The sequence below is a fragment of the Hylobates moloch genome, unplaced genomic scaffold (assembly GCF_009828535.3).
Source record: "Hylobates moloch isolate HMO894 unplaced genomic scaffold, HMol_V3 SCAFFOLD_9, whole genome shotgun sequence".
NCBI lineage: Eukaryota > Metazoa > Chordata > Mammalia > Primates > Hylobatidae > Hylobates > Hylobates moloch.
In genome coordinates, this window is record NW_026652284.1 from 37,285,668 (window position 1) to 37,303,859 (window position 18,192).

At 37.7% G+C, this 18,192-nt stretch overlaps 1 protein-coding gene across 4 annotated transcripts in view; it reads right to left on the reverse strand.

Annotated features, from left to right (window-relative positions):
• NKAIN3 (sodium/potassium transporting ATPase interacting 3) overlaps positions 1-18,192 on the reverse strand; it is a 706,346-nt gene that overhangs the window by 46,262 nt on the left and 641,892 nt on the right. The window contains exon 6 of one of the 4 annotated variants that reach the window (XM_058444123.1): positions 6,452-7,791. The exons of the other annotated variants lie outside the window; for them this stretch is intronic. Coding sequence (XP_058300106.1) covers positions 7,760-7,791 — 32 coding nt within the window. The 3' untranslated portion in view covers positions 6,452-7,759. Of the gene's footprint in view, positions 1-6,451; positions 7,792-18,192 lie in introns of those variants that run through there. 4 annotated transcript variants of the gene reach the window in all.

Consider the following 18,192-nt stretch of genomic DNA (forward strand, 5'->3'; position numbering starts at 1 on the left):
AGTCCATTAAAGATACTAATTACTTTAAACCAAGCTTTGGTTGTATTACAGCACTCTAACATTAACAGGCATACAGGCATGTAGGAAAACTGAACTCTCAGGAGTGTGTGTGTGTGTGTGTGTGTGTGTGTGTGTGTGTAAATGCCAAGCAAGTTTGCTAAATGGAGGATATGTGTAGTATATTTTAGCCCAAATATTTTCCCAGATACTGTAATTTTGCCTCCATACAGAGTAGCATTTTTTGGCAAAAATTTTATAAGACAAAGCCCATAAATAGTATCTATTTATGATTCTTTTCACTGAATATAGACACTACAAAATTGTAAGCCTTCTCAAATCAACTTCTGTTCCTTCTGGTGCAGAAAATACATTTTTCCAATTAAAAACTGGGGCTCCATTCTAAAATGTCTTTTCTAAAGTCAAGATATCTCAAAGGGAAATTATAAGATTAAAAAATCAATTCTTGTGCAACATTTTGAGTTCTCATTTGTCTTCCTTTGCTTTTGTGAGGATGTAGTTCAATGTTTTCTGTAACCCTTCAATTATTGCAATTTATGAAGAGTTTTGAAAGTTTTTTGGGGGTGATTTGGTTTGTTGAATAATCAATTTAAGTTTTTCAATTGATCTTGAATGCAATGCAACTAAAATGTAGAAGCTTCATTTATAAAAATACTCACAGACATTATAAGAAACTTAGGTTGATTTACAAAGTAGTTCTTCAAAGGTTGAAATAGTTAGAACTCAGATTGATGAAGGGAAGGGAAGAGAGAAAATGTATATTCTTTCATGCTGAAGTTCTTATTGTTTTCAACATCAGCCTCATCACAAAAATATTCTATTTTATTTACTCTAAATGCGTGTGTGTATATATATATAAATTTTGAAAACACTTTGAATTTCTGTTTTCACTGGTAAAATAGTGTGGCTTTATTAGGATGCAGTTGTAATTTTTCTGTGCACTTGAATTCCAAATACAGTTCTGCTTCATGTAATTTTTAACTTAGTAAGAATATTTTTTGTTGTTTTTTTAACCCATATGTTGTACTTCACAAAAGTTGTATTGTATTATTTCCACAAAATAAATATATTTATCTTTAATATTTACTACTTAATTAGATTATGACAGGGTTTAAAATAATATCAGAGTTTTACCTTGGACAGAATGAACACCTAAAAGGCCTATGCTCCCTGGGCACAGTGGTTCATGCTTATATTGCTAGCAGCAATATAAGGGAGGCCGAGGTGGGAAGATTATTTGAAGTCAGGGGTTTGAGACCAGCCTGGCCAACATGGTGAAACCCCGTCCCTATTAAAAATAAAAAAATTAGCTGGGCATGGTGGCACACACCTCTAATCCCAGCTACTCGGAGGCTGAGGCAGGAGAATTGCTAGAACCTGGGAGATGGAGGTGCAGTGAACTGAGATCATGCCACTGCACTCCAGTCTGGGTGACAGAGGGAGACTCTGTTTCCAAAAATAATAAAAATAAAATAAATAAAAAATGAAATAAAATAAAGGCTTATGCTAAGCCAGGTGCAGTGGCTTATGCCTGTAATTCCAGCACTTTGGGAGGCCAAGGCGAGTGAATTGCTTGAGCTCAGGTGTTTGAGACCAGCTGGGCAACAACGGTGAAACCCCGTCCCCATTAAAAAAAAATTCAAAAATTAGCTGGATGTGGTGGCATGTGCCTGTAGTCCCAACTATTTGCGAAGCTGAAGTGGAAGGATGGTTTGAGCCTACAGGGCAGAGGCAGAGGTTGCAGTGAGCCCAGACTGTGCCACTGCACTCCAGCTTGGGAAACAAACTCAGATCCTGTCTACAAAACAAAGCAAGCAAACAAACAAATTTAAAAGGCTTATGCTAATTCTATGACCTCGATTAAAAAATTAAAAGTATTTAAATAATTTAATTGGTGTTCTGTTGAAAGCATTTGGTGAACTAATACAATTCCAGTATTATAAACTGGTATATAAGACTGATATCATTATTTTAACTCTGAGAAATTCTTCTTCTCCTAATGTGTCAGTGCATTAACCTACACTTCCAGGTGCTCTCCACTGATCCTACCAGCTGGATATGGTGGGAAGAGTTGCTGGTAGGAGCTGTAGGTTGCAGTGCCTCTCCCACACCCACCTGAGACTGGAAGGAGTTAGCCATCTCCACTACTCCTATACAAGTACATATCTTTATCAGTGACCAGGTTGCATACTGCCCTTGAAAGGAAGGTGCTAGTTATATTGCGTCTTTTAAGTTTTGGAGAAAAGAGAGTGGTATTGTTGGTTTTCTTACAGATTTAACCATACAGTTAAAAGATAATACTAAAAAAAAAAAAAAGGATTCTGTTTATTGCTCATGCATCTCACATACCTTTATAAGACTATGGTAGAAATGGAAAGAGTTGTCTACGTGCCCATTCTAGATTTTCCTAATACAACTATTAATAGTAATATTTCATTTGAAAATTAAAAAATGTAGGACAAAGTCTAAACCAGATAAAGTGCCAGGGCAACTTGTGTAAGCAAGGACTGTTTTAACCAAATTAGGACACCTGGTTCCTGCAGTTGATGGCACTATAAATTAGCCACACCTTCTATGTGTGTGTGTGTTTTTTTTTAATTGTTATTTGTTTTTTTCTTTCTTTTTAAACTGTTACTTGTTTTTTGGCTATACCTTCTCCGCATATTGGAAACCTAGCATGATGTAAATGTTGTAAACTCTAGAAATAAAATATCACATACAGGTAAAACTTAAATTATCAAGATTCTAGAACTAGACAAGACTACAAAAAATTTAACTATTAAGGAGGAATCTTTGAAAAGTAAGTAATAAAGAAACTGAAATATCAAGAATTCTTCATGGATGGGATAGAGCAATGAGGCTTTTTGGCCACAGAAGCCACCAAGTCCTCAAGATGAGGATGTTTTCATATTAAAAAACAGTTTGTCATGCATGCATCAATACCTTCCATTTGCTAGAGTGGGATGAGAGTTCAAGTAAAGGGGCAAATTAAAGTGTACACAGAGGGCAAGTTTACAGATTCTTAAAGCTTTTTTAAACTGACATCAAGTGCTTTAAAAAATGAAGAAAATTAAGAAATAGAACACAACAAAAGACTTAAAAACAACTCATTAGGAAAGACCTTCAGTTTTTAATTTTGTTTGGGGAAAGGCAGTCATATTACACTGATAAGAAAGTAAAGCCACTGCATTTTTAAATTCACTTTTTTGAGAAAGATAGAAGGGAAGATGCTGAATTAAGTACTTTCTTCAGTGGAAATCAGGGTGTGAATTTCAATGAAACACGAAAAGAAATAGAAAAGGTACAGACAGGTTTTCAAAAGTATTAGAAAAGGAAGGTTGGAATAAAAACATCCAAGGAAATCTGTAGTTATAACAGCAAGAACACTATTCAGCAGAAGAGATGGAGCAACAGAAGGAAGCATCAGGGCACAGCTTACTGGGAGCCTGCAGGACAGTGAAATTGAGTTCCATGTACTTTGATTATTAGATCCTGGAAGTGAAAAATATATTTTAGCAAAAAAAAAAAAAAAAGCAACACAATTAAGAGTTGGCATCAACTGTCCAGAAAAGCCAGCCACACAGTGGGCTGCTCTCTACACCCATTCTCAGAACCTGAGGTGTTACCATCAAAGATCCCCTGGGGAGAGCCTGCGGCCAGGAAACCCCTTTGCAGTCCTTTCAAATCTTCTTCCTGTGCCAACTTCCAGCAGCACAGCCAAGCAACTTCTTGGAAGAGATAATATTACTTGTAACAGAATATCTTTGTGGTTACTCACTCTAGTCACCACCAATTCCTGACAAGGATTCTCACAGAACTGAAGGAATTACAGAGCTACTTTAGATTTACAGCAGCATCCAACTGTGCAAATACAGACTTGTATTCTACTTGTAAAAAAATACACAACCAATAGCAACTTTTCTATTTGTCTATGGGACACACAAACGAAGCTTCCATTAGATAATTCAGTACTACTGATTCAGTTCCCCACTCAGCCATGGCAAACCTGCTTGACTTTATGCAGAATCAAAGGGGAACTCAAGGCAATTGATTCTTCTTCATCTCGTGCTGCTGTTCAGGAGACAACGTGTGCAAGGTGGCAACCTGGCAGCTTCCTATGAGAAATAATTCACTACATGTCACATGAAGTTGAAGATGTAGCCCTCCGGGGGCTGTGGGAAGAGTCACCCTCAGCTCTGAGAAATTTCCTGTGCTCCTCAGAGGCAGTCTAAGTGCTAATGTTTCCCTTCTCTTATGGAAATGCTTGCTGCTTATGGTAAATCCAGAATCGATACTTGGATCTTCCTCTGTGGGCTGGAGTCTATTTTCCTGTACATTTATGCATATCTCTTTGGATTTTTCAAGATTCTGCTGAGCTAAAAGCTCAGAACATTGGCACGAAGACGTGAATTAACACCGTTAGATGAAGAAAGAGAGGTTGGAATTGGGCAAATCAAAGCAAAATCTTCTTTTATCATCTAGACATTACATTAGTAATGCCTCTGGTTTTATAAAGTATGGCAACTTAACACAATCTAAAGTTTAACTTATTTTTCATGTCTGATCTTAAACATATTTTCAAATTTGATAAGTACTTTGCTTTCATCTTTGAAAAGATACTTTTAAGTTGTAAAACACTTTTAATACACAAAAAAATGTAGAATATAAAATAACAGATGCCTGTGTTTCCACTTTAGGATAAATATTTTTTGCTATATTTTCTTCAAATTTCTTTGTATTTTAAGAAATACTGGCCAGGTGCGGTGGCTCATGCCTGTAATCCCAGCACTTTGGGAGGCCGAGGCAGGCGGATCATGAGGTCAAGAGATGGAGACCATCCTGGCCAACATGGTGAAACCCCGTCTCTACTAAAAATACAAAAATTAGCTGGGCGTGGTGGCGCGTGCCTGTAATCTCAGGTAATCGGGAGGCTGAGGCAGGAAAATTGCTTGAACCCGGAAGGAGGAGGTTGCAGTGAGTTGAGATCACCCCACTGCACTCTAGCCTGGGCGACAGAGTGAGACTCTGTCTCAAAAAAAAAAAAAAAAAAAGGAAATACCAAGTCACAGATACAGATAAACTCTCTCCTTCATCCTCTTGACTTGATTTTATGTATCAGGCAGATCTTGTTTTGAATTCCAGCTCTACACTTATTAGTTTTGTAACTGTTGGCAAATTATTTAACCTCTAAGTGGCAGTTGCTCATATGGGCAAGCTGCTTGCTCTAGTTATCTATTGCTATATAGCACACAACCACATAACAGTGTCTTAAAACAATAATCACCATTTGTTTTGCTCATGTATTGGCATATCTGAGCAGAGCCTAGTAGGAAAGGTTTATTTTTGCTGCACGCAATGTTAGCTGGGGCACGGGAGGCTGCAGAAGCAGCTTCTAGGTGGTGCGTTCACATGGCAGGCAAGTCAGGACAGGCTGTTGGCTGTTTGCTTAGCTGGGGCTGAGGGCTGGAGACATTGTTGCTCTCCACAAGGGCCTCCACATGTGGCCTGGGCTTCCTTGCAAAATGGTAGCTGAGTTCAAGGGCTAGCAACCAAATACAGCCAGGCAGAAGCTGTGTCGCCTTCTACGATCTGGCCTGAAAAGTCACTCAGAGCCACTTCCACCAAACTCGATTAGTCAGGACAGCTGCCCAGCCAGCCTGGGCTTAAGAGGCAGGAACAGCAACTCCCCACTTCTTGATGGGGAAGTTAGACAGGAAATACTGTTGTGACCATTATTAGAAATTAAATTCTTCTACAATGGCTAACACTAATAGTGACTTCCAATGGGTTTACTATGAAGATTGACAAGAAAAATGTATATTATATGCAGGATAGTGCCTGGCCAGCCCTTGGAAGAAGCTCAGATATATCAATTTAATTCTTTTTCTTCACTAGAACTTTAATTCATGTTTGTTTCCCCAAAGCAGATGTCACGGGACTGTGGAAGTCCTAGGCACTCAGCAAGCGTTTGCTGCTTCAGTGAAGGAGGGGAAGGGGTTAATAATTGTAAGGTTTTGAGAATATGTAGTCATGACTCTTACTATCTTTAGGACCACAGACCTCTTTTATAATCTTGTAAAACTTGAGGAACCGCTTTGTAAGAAAGTGCACACTTCTATATCCATTAAATGATTTTATTTCATGGGGTTCACAGCCCATTGCATTTATAGACTCCAGGTTAAGAGCCTCAGATTGAGACTTTTTTGCCTTTGACTTTGACACACTTAAAGTGAAAAACCTGCCATTTCCGGTGAGCTCAAGCTGTCATTTATGTCCCAGGTTTAACTATATTCACCAAATAATTAACCAGAACGTAGGCGTTTTGTTTTGTTCCAGCTATGTTGCACACTGCCTCCTCACCGAGTTTAGGAGCGCAGAGCCCCTATAACAGTGTGTTTAGGTCAGAGAATAGAAAAGACTCAGGAAGTTGAGGGGCAATTAACACATTTATTCTGAGCTCGCTTTCTGGTCCGTCATTGTTCCTGCTATGTAGGTATTAGGCTTTTCTAATCAGCATTTGTTTTACAAGTTGCCAATTCCAGCAACAACATCTTAAAGAAACATTTGAAGAACTCAAATATGGGGGCTATTACACTGTGATTTGCTTGTTCCGTGATGTAAATTCCTAAGGAAAAAGCTGGGGAAGAGGCTTGACATCAACTTAGTTCACACAGAGAGGCCCTTCAAAGACTGCAGAGAGGAGTTTGCAGCACCCCACCATAATGAGGGCTTTTAGGAGAGACTAGTTATTTCAGAGGTAGCTGGCAACTAAAACCTGCTGCTGTTACGAGAGACCAGCTACTCTGCAGTGTCGCTGATCTGTTGCTGTCTCCTGTCTGAAGAATCTGAGCATTCAGTAAGCATGGCCTGCTGTGCCAAAACATAGGCCACAGTTGGGGCTGCTTATGGCATACCTAGTGGCCACCAAGGCACCATGATGGGTCTGCTGGGCACAGTGGACTTGACAGTGCCTTAAACCATTGCTTATGTCCCAGGGGTGGTTGGGGCCGTGCTATCCCCTGCCTGAAATAACTTTGTGATCCTGAAGAGCTGACCAAGCAGAGAGATGATGCCCAAGTGCCAGCTTTATGACTATTTATGGTTGTTCTCTTTATGCTTCAGGAAGTTTAAAATCTCCTCCACCTTTCACAAGGCATGTGAAATTGAAGGGAAGCACACAGGACCAATGAAATGCTCAATGTTAAGCCAGTTCCAGCTGGAAGAATAGAGTATGCAGTCCGAGAGGCTGCATTGTCCAGATCAGAGTTTCCCAACATTTTTTACCTCTTTCTACTCAGCAATACTATGCAAAATGGATGCTTCCCACTCTATCTTGTCCCCCTCAGTCTCAGGTACTTATGTGAAGAACTGATATAGTTCAATTGTCCTTGAGGGCAACTTGTTCTGACAAGCACTGAGGGCAATCCCCAAGAGTCTGGAGGGTCTGGAAGTCTCCCCAGCTCTGTCTCGGATCCTAATTCTTCCTCATCGTGGGGAGTGAGAAGGGAGGCAATAAGAGACCAGTGGTCTTCAAACTGGAGAAGATGTGCCCCAAGTGAATGTAAGACCTCCTAAATGGTGTGTAGGCATGTAGAGTGTTCAGTTTCAAGAGACTCAATTCCAAAATTTATGTGCCTTTGAAAAAGTATGGCCATTCTGGACCTTGCTTCTCTCATTCCCTTCTATAATCATCTTCTTTCCAGTTTGCAAGGACAGGCATTTATCTCAGCCATCCGGAGCCTTAACTTGGTGCATCATCCTGGCAGAACAAGTCTTCCGGTCACCAGACAAAGTGATAGTTTTAATTTTGTATGCTGATGTTAATAAAGTAATAGCTACTAATAAAAAGGTAGCTGGCTTTCAATCTTTTGCTTCCAAAACAATTGAAGAAGAACCTCATCAGCTAGTAGTAGTTTATAAATAACTTTAGATGATAGGTCATTGCATATTTTAGGGCACATATCTCAGCCTCTTTATCTACAGGGTCAATCTTCTGCACATGTTCTATCTCCTTCCCTGCTTTACTTTTTTATCTTTTATACTTATCACTATTTACTGTGCTATATTGTATATTTTACTTAAAAAATTCGTTTTTTATCAGACTCTGTCATTACAAGTTAAACTTTATAAGGGAAAAATTTTTGTCTGGTCTTATATGTTTTGCTCCCTGCTATAGCCCCCAAACCTAAAACAGTGTCTAGTACAAAGCAGGTCTTAAAAAATACTTGGGGAAGGAAGGAATTTTAAAAAATTGAGTGACGTTGTTATAGCAAATTTCTTCCCATTCTTGTATTTTTTCTGTGAACAAAGTTTCTATAAATAAATACTAGCACCAAATATTGGAAGTATTTGAGGTAGCCTATCATTCTAGCAATAACTAATATTCATCCATGAGGACATGAACTGATTGAAACAAAACTTCTGCATTCATTTTATTAAGAGGTGCTTTTCCAACAAATATTTCATTTTATGTTTAAGACTTATTCATCAAGATTTGTAATAAATTTATGTTTACTCAATGTTGATGGCCAATAATTGAAATTATATTCCCATCCAAAGAAGAAATTAAGCACTTAAAAATTTCCAGTTTACAGGGAAAATTCATTTTTTGGGGAGAATAAATCTGAAAAGATTTGCAAGCCACTACACTGAATTCAGTAAAATGTAATTGAGAGAAATTAAATATGTCTGAATGAATGGAAGAATATAAAACATTAATGGATTGTGAAACTCAATATTATAAAATACCAACTGATCTGTGGAGCAATTAATCTATGAATTCAAAGAAAGCCCAATAAAAATTTCAGCAGTTTAATAAAAATGCTGATTTCCAAAATTTATGTGAAAAGGCAAAGACTCAAGATTAGTTAAGACAATCTTGAAGAAGAACCAAGTTGAAGAACTTATACTACCAGATATCAAGACTTTTTTCAAGTAAATTACAGTAATTAAGAGAGTATGCCATTACATAAGAAAGGACAATAGATAAATGAAACATAATAGAGTTAAAAAATAGATCTACTTGATTTATGAAAAAGGTGTCATCATAGGACAGCAGAGAAATAATAGTTTTATATATATATATTTCAATGGGTTTTTGGGGAACAGGTGGCATTTGGTTACACAAGTAAGTTCTTTAGTGATGATTTCTGAGATTTTGGTGCACCCATCACCCAAGCAGTATACACTGTGCCCAATGTGTAGTCGTTTATCCCTCACCCACTCCCACCCTTCCCCCCATTCCCCAAAGTCCATTATGTCATTCTTATGCCTTTGAGTCCTCATAGCTTAGCTCCCATTTACAAGTGAAAACATGCAATGTTTGGTTCTCCATTCCTGAATTACTTCACTTAGAATAATAATCTCCAATTCTATCAGGTTATTTTGTTCCCTCTTATGGCTGAGTAATATTCCATGGTATGTGTATATATATATATACAAATATATATATATATACACTAATATATATACAAATATATGTATTTTATACCATATAAAATAAAAATATAATATACCATATATAATATAATATAGCATATACATATAAATATATAAATATATGTATTTAAAAATTATATATATATATATATATGCACACACGTATATAAATATATGCCACATTTTCTTTATGCACTTGTTGACTGATGGGCATTTGGGCTGGCTCCATATATTTGCAATTGTGAGTCACGTTGCTATAAACATGCACGTGCAAGTGTCTTTTTCATATAATGACTTTTCCTCTGGGTAGATACCCAGTAGTGGGATTGCTGGATCAAATGGCAGATATATTTTTACTTCTTTAAGGAATCTTCACATTTTTTTTTCCATAGTGGTTGTACTAGTTTACATTTCCACCAGCAGTATAAAAGTGTTCCCTTTTCACTACATCCATGCCAACATCTATTCTTTTCTGATTTTTAAATTATGACCATTCTTGCAAGAGTAAAGCAGTATCACATTGTAGTTTTGATTTGGATTTCCCTGATAATCAGTGAGGCTGAGCATTTTTTCATATGTTTGTTGACAATTTGCATATCTTCTTTTTAGAATTGCCTATTCATGTCTTGGCTCACTTTCTGATGGGGTTGTTTGTTTTTTTCCTGCTGATCAGTTTGACTTCCTTGTAGATTTTGGATATTAGTCTTTTGTCAGATGCATAATTTGCAAAGATTTTCTCCAACTCTGTGGGTTGTCTGCTTACTCTGCTAATTATTTCTTTTGGTGTGCAGAAACTTTTTAGTTTAATTAAGTCCCACCTATTTATCATAGTTTTTGTTGCATTTGCTTTTGGGTTCCTGGTAACGAAGTCTTTGCCTAAGCCAATGTCTAGAAGGGTTTTTCCAATATTATCTTCTAGAATTTCTATGGTTTCAGGTCTTAGATTTAATTTTTTGATTCATCTTGAGTTTCTTTTTATGCATATAAGGCGAAAGATGAGGATCCAGTTTCATTCTTCTACATGTGAGTTGCCAATTATCCCAGCACCATTTGTTGAATAGGGTGTCTTTTCTCCACTTAATGTTTTTGTTTGCTTTGTTGAAGATCAGTTGGCTGTAAGTATTTGGCTTTGTTTCTGTGTTCTCTATTTTATTCCATTGGTTTATGTGCCTATTTTTATATCAGTACCATGCTGCTTTAGTGACTATAGCCTTGTAACATACTTTGAAGTCAGGTAATGTGATGACTCCAGATTTGTTCTTTTTGCTTAGTCTGGCTTGGCGAGGTGGGCTCTTTTTTGGTTCCATATGAATTTTAGGATTTTTTTTTTTTTAGTTCTGTGAAGAATGATGATGGTATTGTGATGGGAATTGCATTGAATTTGTAGATTGCTTTTGGAAGTATGGTCATTTCACAATATTGATTCTATGCATCCATGAGCATGGGGTGTTTCCATTTGTGCCATCTATAATTTATTTCAGCAGTGTTTTGCAGTTTTCCTTGTAGAGGTCTTTCACCTCCTTGGTTAGGTATATTGTTAAATATTGTGTGTGTGTGTGTTTATATATATATATATATATATATATATCAGCTATTGTAAAAGGATTGAGTTCTTATTTGATTCACAGCTTTGTTGCTGTTGGTGTATAGCACTGCTACTGATTTGTGTAATTAATTTTGTATCCTGAAACTTTACTGAATTTATTTATTAGTTCTAGGATCTTTTTGAGTTAGTCTGTAGGCTTTTCTAGGTATATGATCTTATCAACAGTGAACAGTGACAGTTTGACTTTCTCTTTACTAATTTGGATGCCCTCTATTTTTTTCTCTTGTCTGATTGCTCTGGCTAAGACTTCCAGTACAGTGTTTAATAGAAGTGGTGAAAATGGGCATCCTTGTCTTGTTCCAGTTCTCACAGGGAATGCTTTCAACACTTCCCCATTTAGTAGAGTGTTGGCTGTGGGTTTGTCATAGATGGCTTTTATGACCTTAAGGTATGTCTCTTCTGTGCCAATTTTGCTGAGAGTTTTAGTCATAAAAGGATGCTGGATTTTGCCAAATGCTTTTTCTGCATCTATTGACATGATCATGTGATTTGTGTTTTTTTTTTTTTTTTGAGACGGAGTCTCGCTCTGTCACCCAGGCTGGAGTGCGGTGGCGCGATCTCGGCTCACTGCAAGCTCCGCCTCCCGGGTTCACGCCATTCTCCTGCCTCAGCCTCTCCGAGTAGCTGGGACTACAGGTGCCCGCCACCACGCCCGGCTAATGTTTTTGTATTTTTAGTAGAGACGGGGTTTCACTGTGGTCTCGATCTCCTGACCTCGTGATCCACCCGCCTCGGCCTCTCAAAGTGCTGGGATTACAAGCGTGAGCCACCACGCCCGGCCTGATTTGTGTTTTTAATAAATTCTGTTTATGTGGTGTATCACATTTATTGACTTGCATATGTTAAACCATCCCTGTGTCCCTAGTATGAAACCCACTTGATTATGGTGGATTATCTTTTTAATATGCCATTGGATTTGGTTAGCTACTATTTTGTTGAGGATTTTTGCATCTATGTTCATCAAGGGTATTGGTCTGTAGTTTTTGTTGTTGTTATTGTTGTTGTATCCTTTCCTGGTTTTGGTATTAGGGTGATAGTGGCTTCATAGAATGATTTAGGAAGAATTTCCTCTTTCTCTATCTTGTGGAATAGTGTCAATAGTATTGGTACCAATTCTTCGAATGTCTGATAGAATTCAGCTATGAATCCATCTGGTCCTGGACTTTTTTATTGGTAATTTTTAAAAAAATTACCATTTCAATCTTGCTGTTTGTTATTGGTCTGCTCAGGGTTTCTATTTCTTCCTGGTTTAATCTAGGAGGGTTGCATATTTCCAGGAATTTATCCATCTTCTCTAGGTTTTCTAGTTTGTACACATAAAGATGTTCATAGTAACCTTGAATAATCTTTGTCTGTGTTATTCTTTGTAATATCTCTCATTTTGTTTCTAATTGAGCTTATTTGGATTCTCTCTCTTTTCTTGGTTAATATTGCTAATGGTCCATCAATCTTACTTATCTTTTCAAAGAACCAGCTTTTTGTTTCACTTATCTTTGGTATTTTTTTTCAATATATTTGGTTCTACTCTGATCATTGTTATTTCTTCTGCAGGGTTTGGGTTTGGTTTGTTCTTCTTTCTCTAGCTCCTTCAGGTGTGACCTGAGATTGTCTATTTGTGCTCTTTCAGACTTTTTGATGTAGGCATTTAATGCTTTAACTTTTCCTTTAGAATTGCTTTTGCTGTATCCCAGAGGCTTTGATAGGTTGTGTTACTACTATTGTTCAGTTCAAGCAATTTTTAAGTTTCCATCTTGATTTCATTGTTGACCCAGCAATCATTCAGGAGCAGATTATTTAATTTCTATATATTTGAAGGGTTTTGAGGGTTCCTTTTGCAATTGATATCCAATTTTATTCCACTGTGGTCTGAGAGAGTACTTGATATAATTTCAATTTTCATAAATTTGTTGAGACTTGTTTTGTGGGCTATCTTATGGTCTACCTTGGAGAATGTTCCATGCGCTTATGAATAGAATGTATATTCTGCAGTTGTTGCTTAGAATGTTTTGTAAATATCTGTTAAGTTCATTTGTTCTCAGGGTATAGTTTAAGTTCATTGTTTCTTTGTTGACTTTCTGTCTATGTAACCTGCCTGGTGCTGTCCGTGGAGTATTGAAGTCCCCTGCCATTATTGTGTTGCTGTCTATCTCATTTCTTAGGTCTAGTAGTTATTATTTTATAAATTTGGGAGCTCAAGTGTTAGATGCATATATATTTAGGATTGTAATATTTTCCTGTTGGACTAGTCCTTTTATCATAATATAATGTCCCTTTTTGTCTTTTTTTTATGACATAGCATCAATCAAGGTTTATTCCTTAATGTGCACCAAGCACTTAAAATGTGTTAAGCAGTGAATTAGGTTCCAGATTTAGAAAAATGCCTATAAAAAACTCAGTTACACAAGGGATCTAGCAAAATAAACAATTGTAATTTGGAATGACAAGGATGCATGGTAGATAGATGTTTTTATCTCAAAGTCCTGCCATTTCCTAACTGTTGTTGCTTTGAAGTTTGTTTTGTCTGATATAAAAATAGCTACTCCAGCTCTCTTTTGGTGTCCATTTACATGGAATATATTTTCCCACCTCTTTACCTTAAGTTTATGTGAGTCCTTATGTGTTAGGCGAATTTCTTGAAGATAGAAGAGACTTGGTTGGTGAATTCTTATCCATTCTGCCATTCTGTATCTTTTAAGTGGAGCATTCAAGCCATTTACATTCAACATTAGTATTGAGATGTAAGGTACTATTCTATTCATCATGCTAGTTGTTGCCTGAATACCTTGCTTTTTTTTTCATTGTGTTATTGTTTTATAGGTCCTGTTAGATTTATGTTTTCAGAAGGTTCTATTTTGATGTATTTTGAGGTTTTGTTTCAAGATTTAGAGCTCCTTTGAACAGTTCTTGTAGTGCTGGCTGGGTAGTGGCAAATTCTCTCAACATTTTTTTCTCTGAAAAGACTGTATCTTTTTTTTCACTTATGAAGCTTGGTTTTGTTGGATACAAAATTCTTGGCTGCTAATTGTTTTGTTTAAGGAGGCTAAAGATAGGACCCCACTTCCTTCTAGCTTGTAGGATTTCTGCTGAGAAATCTGCTCTTAATCTGATAGGTTTTCCTTTATAGGTTACCTGATGCTTTTGCCTCACAGCTCTTAAGATTCTTTCCTTTGTGTTGACTTTAGATAATCTGATGACTATGTGTCTAGGCAATTATCTTTCTGCAGTGAATTTCCTGGGCGTTCTTTGAGTTTTTTGTATTTGGGTGTCTAGATCTGTAGTAAGGCCAGAAAAGTTTTCCTCACTTATTCCCTCAAATACGTTTTCCAAACTTATAGAATTCTTTTCTTCCCCAGGAACACCAATTATTCTTACAAATGAATCCTTCATTTCCAGAAATTGTGATTGTTTTAAAATTTATGCTTTCTATTTCTCTGGAGATTTTTCCATCCATATCCAGTAACATCGAAAAAATTTCTTTAAGTTGGACTTCACCTCTCTCTGATGCCTCCTTGAATAGCCTAATAATCAACCTTCTGAATTATTTTTCTGGCAATACAGATATTTCTTGTTGGTTTCAGTCCATTGCTGGTGAGCTAGTGTGATCTTTTGGGGGTGTTAAAGAACCTTGTTTTGTCATATTGCCAGAATCGTTTCTCTGGTTCCTTCTCATTTGGGTAGACTATGTCAGAGTGAAGATCTGGGGCTCAAGGTCTGCTGTTCAGATTCCTTTGTTTCATGGGGTGCTGCCTTGATGTGGTGCTCTCTCCCCTTCCCCTAGAGATGGGGCTTCCTAAGGGCCTGACTACAGTGATGGTTATTTCTCTTTGGGTCTAGCCATCCAGCAGAGCTACCAGGCTCTGGGCTGGTACTGGGGTGTGTTTGCAAAGAGTCCTATAATGTGAACTGTCTTCAGGTCACTTAGCCGTGATTACTAGCAACTGCCCCAGTGAAGGTAGCAGGGGAGTGAAGTGGACTCTGTGTGAGACTTTGGTTATGGTTTTGTTTAGTGCACCGCTTTTCCTGAATGCTGGTTGTGCTGGCAGTAAAGTTGTCACATGGAAAGACTCAGGACCTCTGGTTAGCCAGGATGTTACAGGTGGTGAAATTAGCTGTTGTTTTCTCCTTTCTCGGGGCAGTGTTGTTCGTTTATGAGTTGTTCTTTTATGGTTTGAGTTGGTTAGCCTCCAGCCAGGAGGTGATGCTTTCAAGATGGCATCAGCTGTGGTAGTATAGGGAGGATACAAACTTCCCCTACGGTCACCTGGAGGAGCACTCAGCTTTCTCAGGTTGAGGGCGGGGCCATTAGAGCTCCCAAGAGATTATGTCTTTTGTCTTTGGCTACCAGGGTGGGTAGAGAAAGACCATTAGGTGGTGGCAGGGTTAGGCGTGTCTGAGCTCAGCCTCTCTGGACAGGCCTTGCTGTGGCTGCTGTGGGGTATGGAGTTGTGGTTCTCAGGCCAAGGGAGTTATGTTCCCAGGGGAATTATGGCTGCCTCTGCTGTGTCATACAGGTTGCCAGGGTAATGGGAGAAAGCCAGCAATGATAGGCTTCAGTCAGTTCTCATGCAGCCAGAAAGGCCAGTCTCACTCCCACTATGTCCCCCTCAATAGCACCAAATTTATTTCCATGCAACCAGTAAGCAGGGCTGAGAACTTGCTCCAGGCTACGAGCCTCCCTGCTGAGAAAGCAAGCATGGCTTTCAGACTTCACCCCTCCCTGCCTGCTGAGGCTTCTGTGGTTGTATCTGTACTTCCCTTTTGCCCCCCCACTACAGATTCTGTCCAGGAAAATTCACATTATGTTTAAATTATTACAAAGTTTAGTAGGGCGTTTCTTTCTCCTCGTGGTTTTTCCCCAATTCCACTGGCAGCCCTCCCCAAAGTCCCCTGTGAAATAAAGTAAGAAATGGCTTCCCTGATCTTACTTGGGGGCCAGGAGTCCTTACAGGGCTCTTCCTGCTGCTGCTTCTGCTTTTATATTTCACTCAGCTCTCTAAATTCATTTCAGCCCTAGGTAGTAAGGTTAAATTACTCTCCCGTGATCTGAATTTTCAAGTTTCCCAGTGAGGATGTGTGCTTGGAAACAGACATTCCGCCTCTCACACTTTGGGCACTCACAGTTTTCGGCTGTTTCACGGAGTATGCAGTGGCAAGCCCCTTCTTTCAAAGGCTCTACGGATTCTTTCAGTATTCCTGATATGTTCCTGCAGTAGTTCTTGGAGCAAAAGTTCATGATTTGAGTCTCCACATGCTGTTTTGTCCATCTGAGTGGGAGCTGCAAGTTAGTTCCGTCTCCTATCTGCCATTTTCTTTGCAATGTGGTCAAGAATAGTTTTTTATGTGAAGGGTTTTTGGTCAACTGAATACACATATGGAGGAAATAAAGAATGTTGATTTCTACCTCACATGATATGTAAAAATCAATAGATCACAACGTAAGATGCTTAATATATAATATAATATGATATAGAAGAATATCTTCATGGGACATAGTTTAGGCAAAGTCCTAAAAAGTATGAAAAAGTACTAACCACAGAATTTCTTACTTTAAGCTTAATAACTGAACTATACAAATTAAAAACTTTTGTTCATGAAAAGATAACATTGAGAGTGGAATTTCAATCTGCAAGAATTTTTTACTGCAGAAATATATAATGAGTTAAAAAACATTTTTAACAGAATAAACATATGACATTAGGACAGAATTTTATGGGGGAAGTGGAATGTAGAAAATGTCCAAAAATAAGACGGAATGGTTTAAAATTTTAACTACTAAAGTTTGTTTAGGGACATTAAAGATGGATAATGATGAGTATTAAATCACTATAGCATTTAGATTCCATGGGATAATTTCAGAACAGTAATGCTTTCATTTTTATTATTAAAAACTGTAGTGATTTTGTATGCTGTTAATTTATCTAAGCTGGAGTTATGTGTCCTGGAATTTCCTTCTGTATATGGTTCTGAGTTAGGGTTGGCTATATAGACATTTGTGAGATTATGGAAGACAAGTGAAACAGCAGTTCTGATGCTCAGGAAGTTGGTATGGAGTCCCAGGCTCCACTGTAATTCACATGTGGAGTGCTGACAGCTAAGAGCAGGACATGCTTGACAACTGAGACCACACTGGGAGTGGGTCACTTACACAGCTCAGTGGATACCAACAGGAAAGATGGGAAAGGAAGCGGATGTCTACTCCTACTCCTCACAGCCCACACCACCACATCAACCCTGACTTCAGAATCAGTCCCTGTGCTTGCACTTGATATAGCTGCGAAATCACGAAGATAGCCAAGTTCTTCTGCAAGCCACTACCATGAGGAAGAAGCATTAAGTCCGGTCTTTGGAAAATAGTGGTGGTTACATTTTTGCTTTTTAAAAATCATACCCACAACATCTGTCATGTCATATTCTCTTATGTTGTATCAAGGCAGACTTTAACAATAGTGTATTCTTCTATTTCATAATTTCATTGAATAGCCATATAGAATTCTGCAGCTATTAAAATGAAACACAGTTTTTGTTTTTAAATTTTTTGTTTTTAGATTTTTTCAGTATTTGAACTGGATTCTGAAATTCTGTTATTCTAATGATAAGCTTCACATATTAAATAGTCTGTGCTGAGACAATTGATTTGAGAGAAGATTATTGAGTGTGTTCTTTTACATGTGCCTCCACATATCCACTTAAATTTTAGTGGGCTAATCCATTATTTTCTCTATATTGTGCCAGTACTTTATATTATCACTCAATATTTGAATATGAATATTCTGGTTTTAATCTAGTGAGTGACTAATATCTCTCTCTCTATATATGTATCTATGTTTTTTAGCCTGTTTATGAAGAACTTTATTGTTAACAAAATTCTGGAAAGAAAGGTACTACTGCATTTTGGAATGCATTTGGATTTTGGCGCCCAAAATATCTGGATTAAATATTAGTTGCAGTTCTTACATGCTATGTGAGTTGGGAAAAAAAATCGTAGTTTACTCATCTGTAAAATGAGGACAATAGCTGCCTCACAGGGTGTCATTACCTTATACAAGATAATGGCAATGGAGTGGCGGCACACAGAAAGCATGCAGTAAACAACAAGCTGTTGCTGACTTATTTAAACATTTATCTTATTT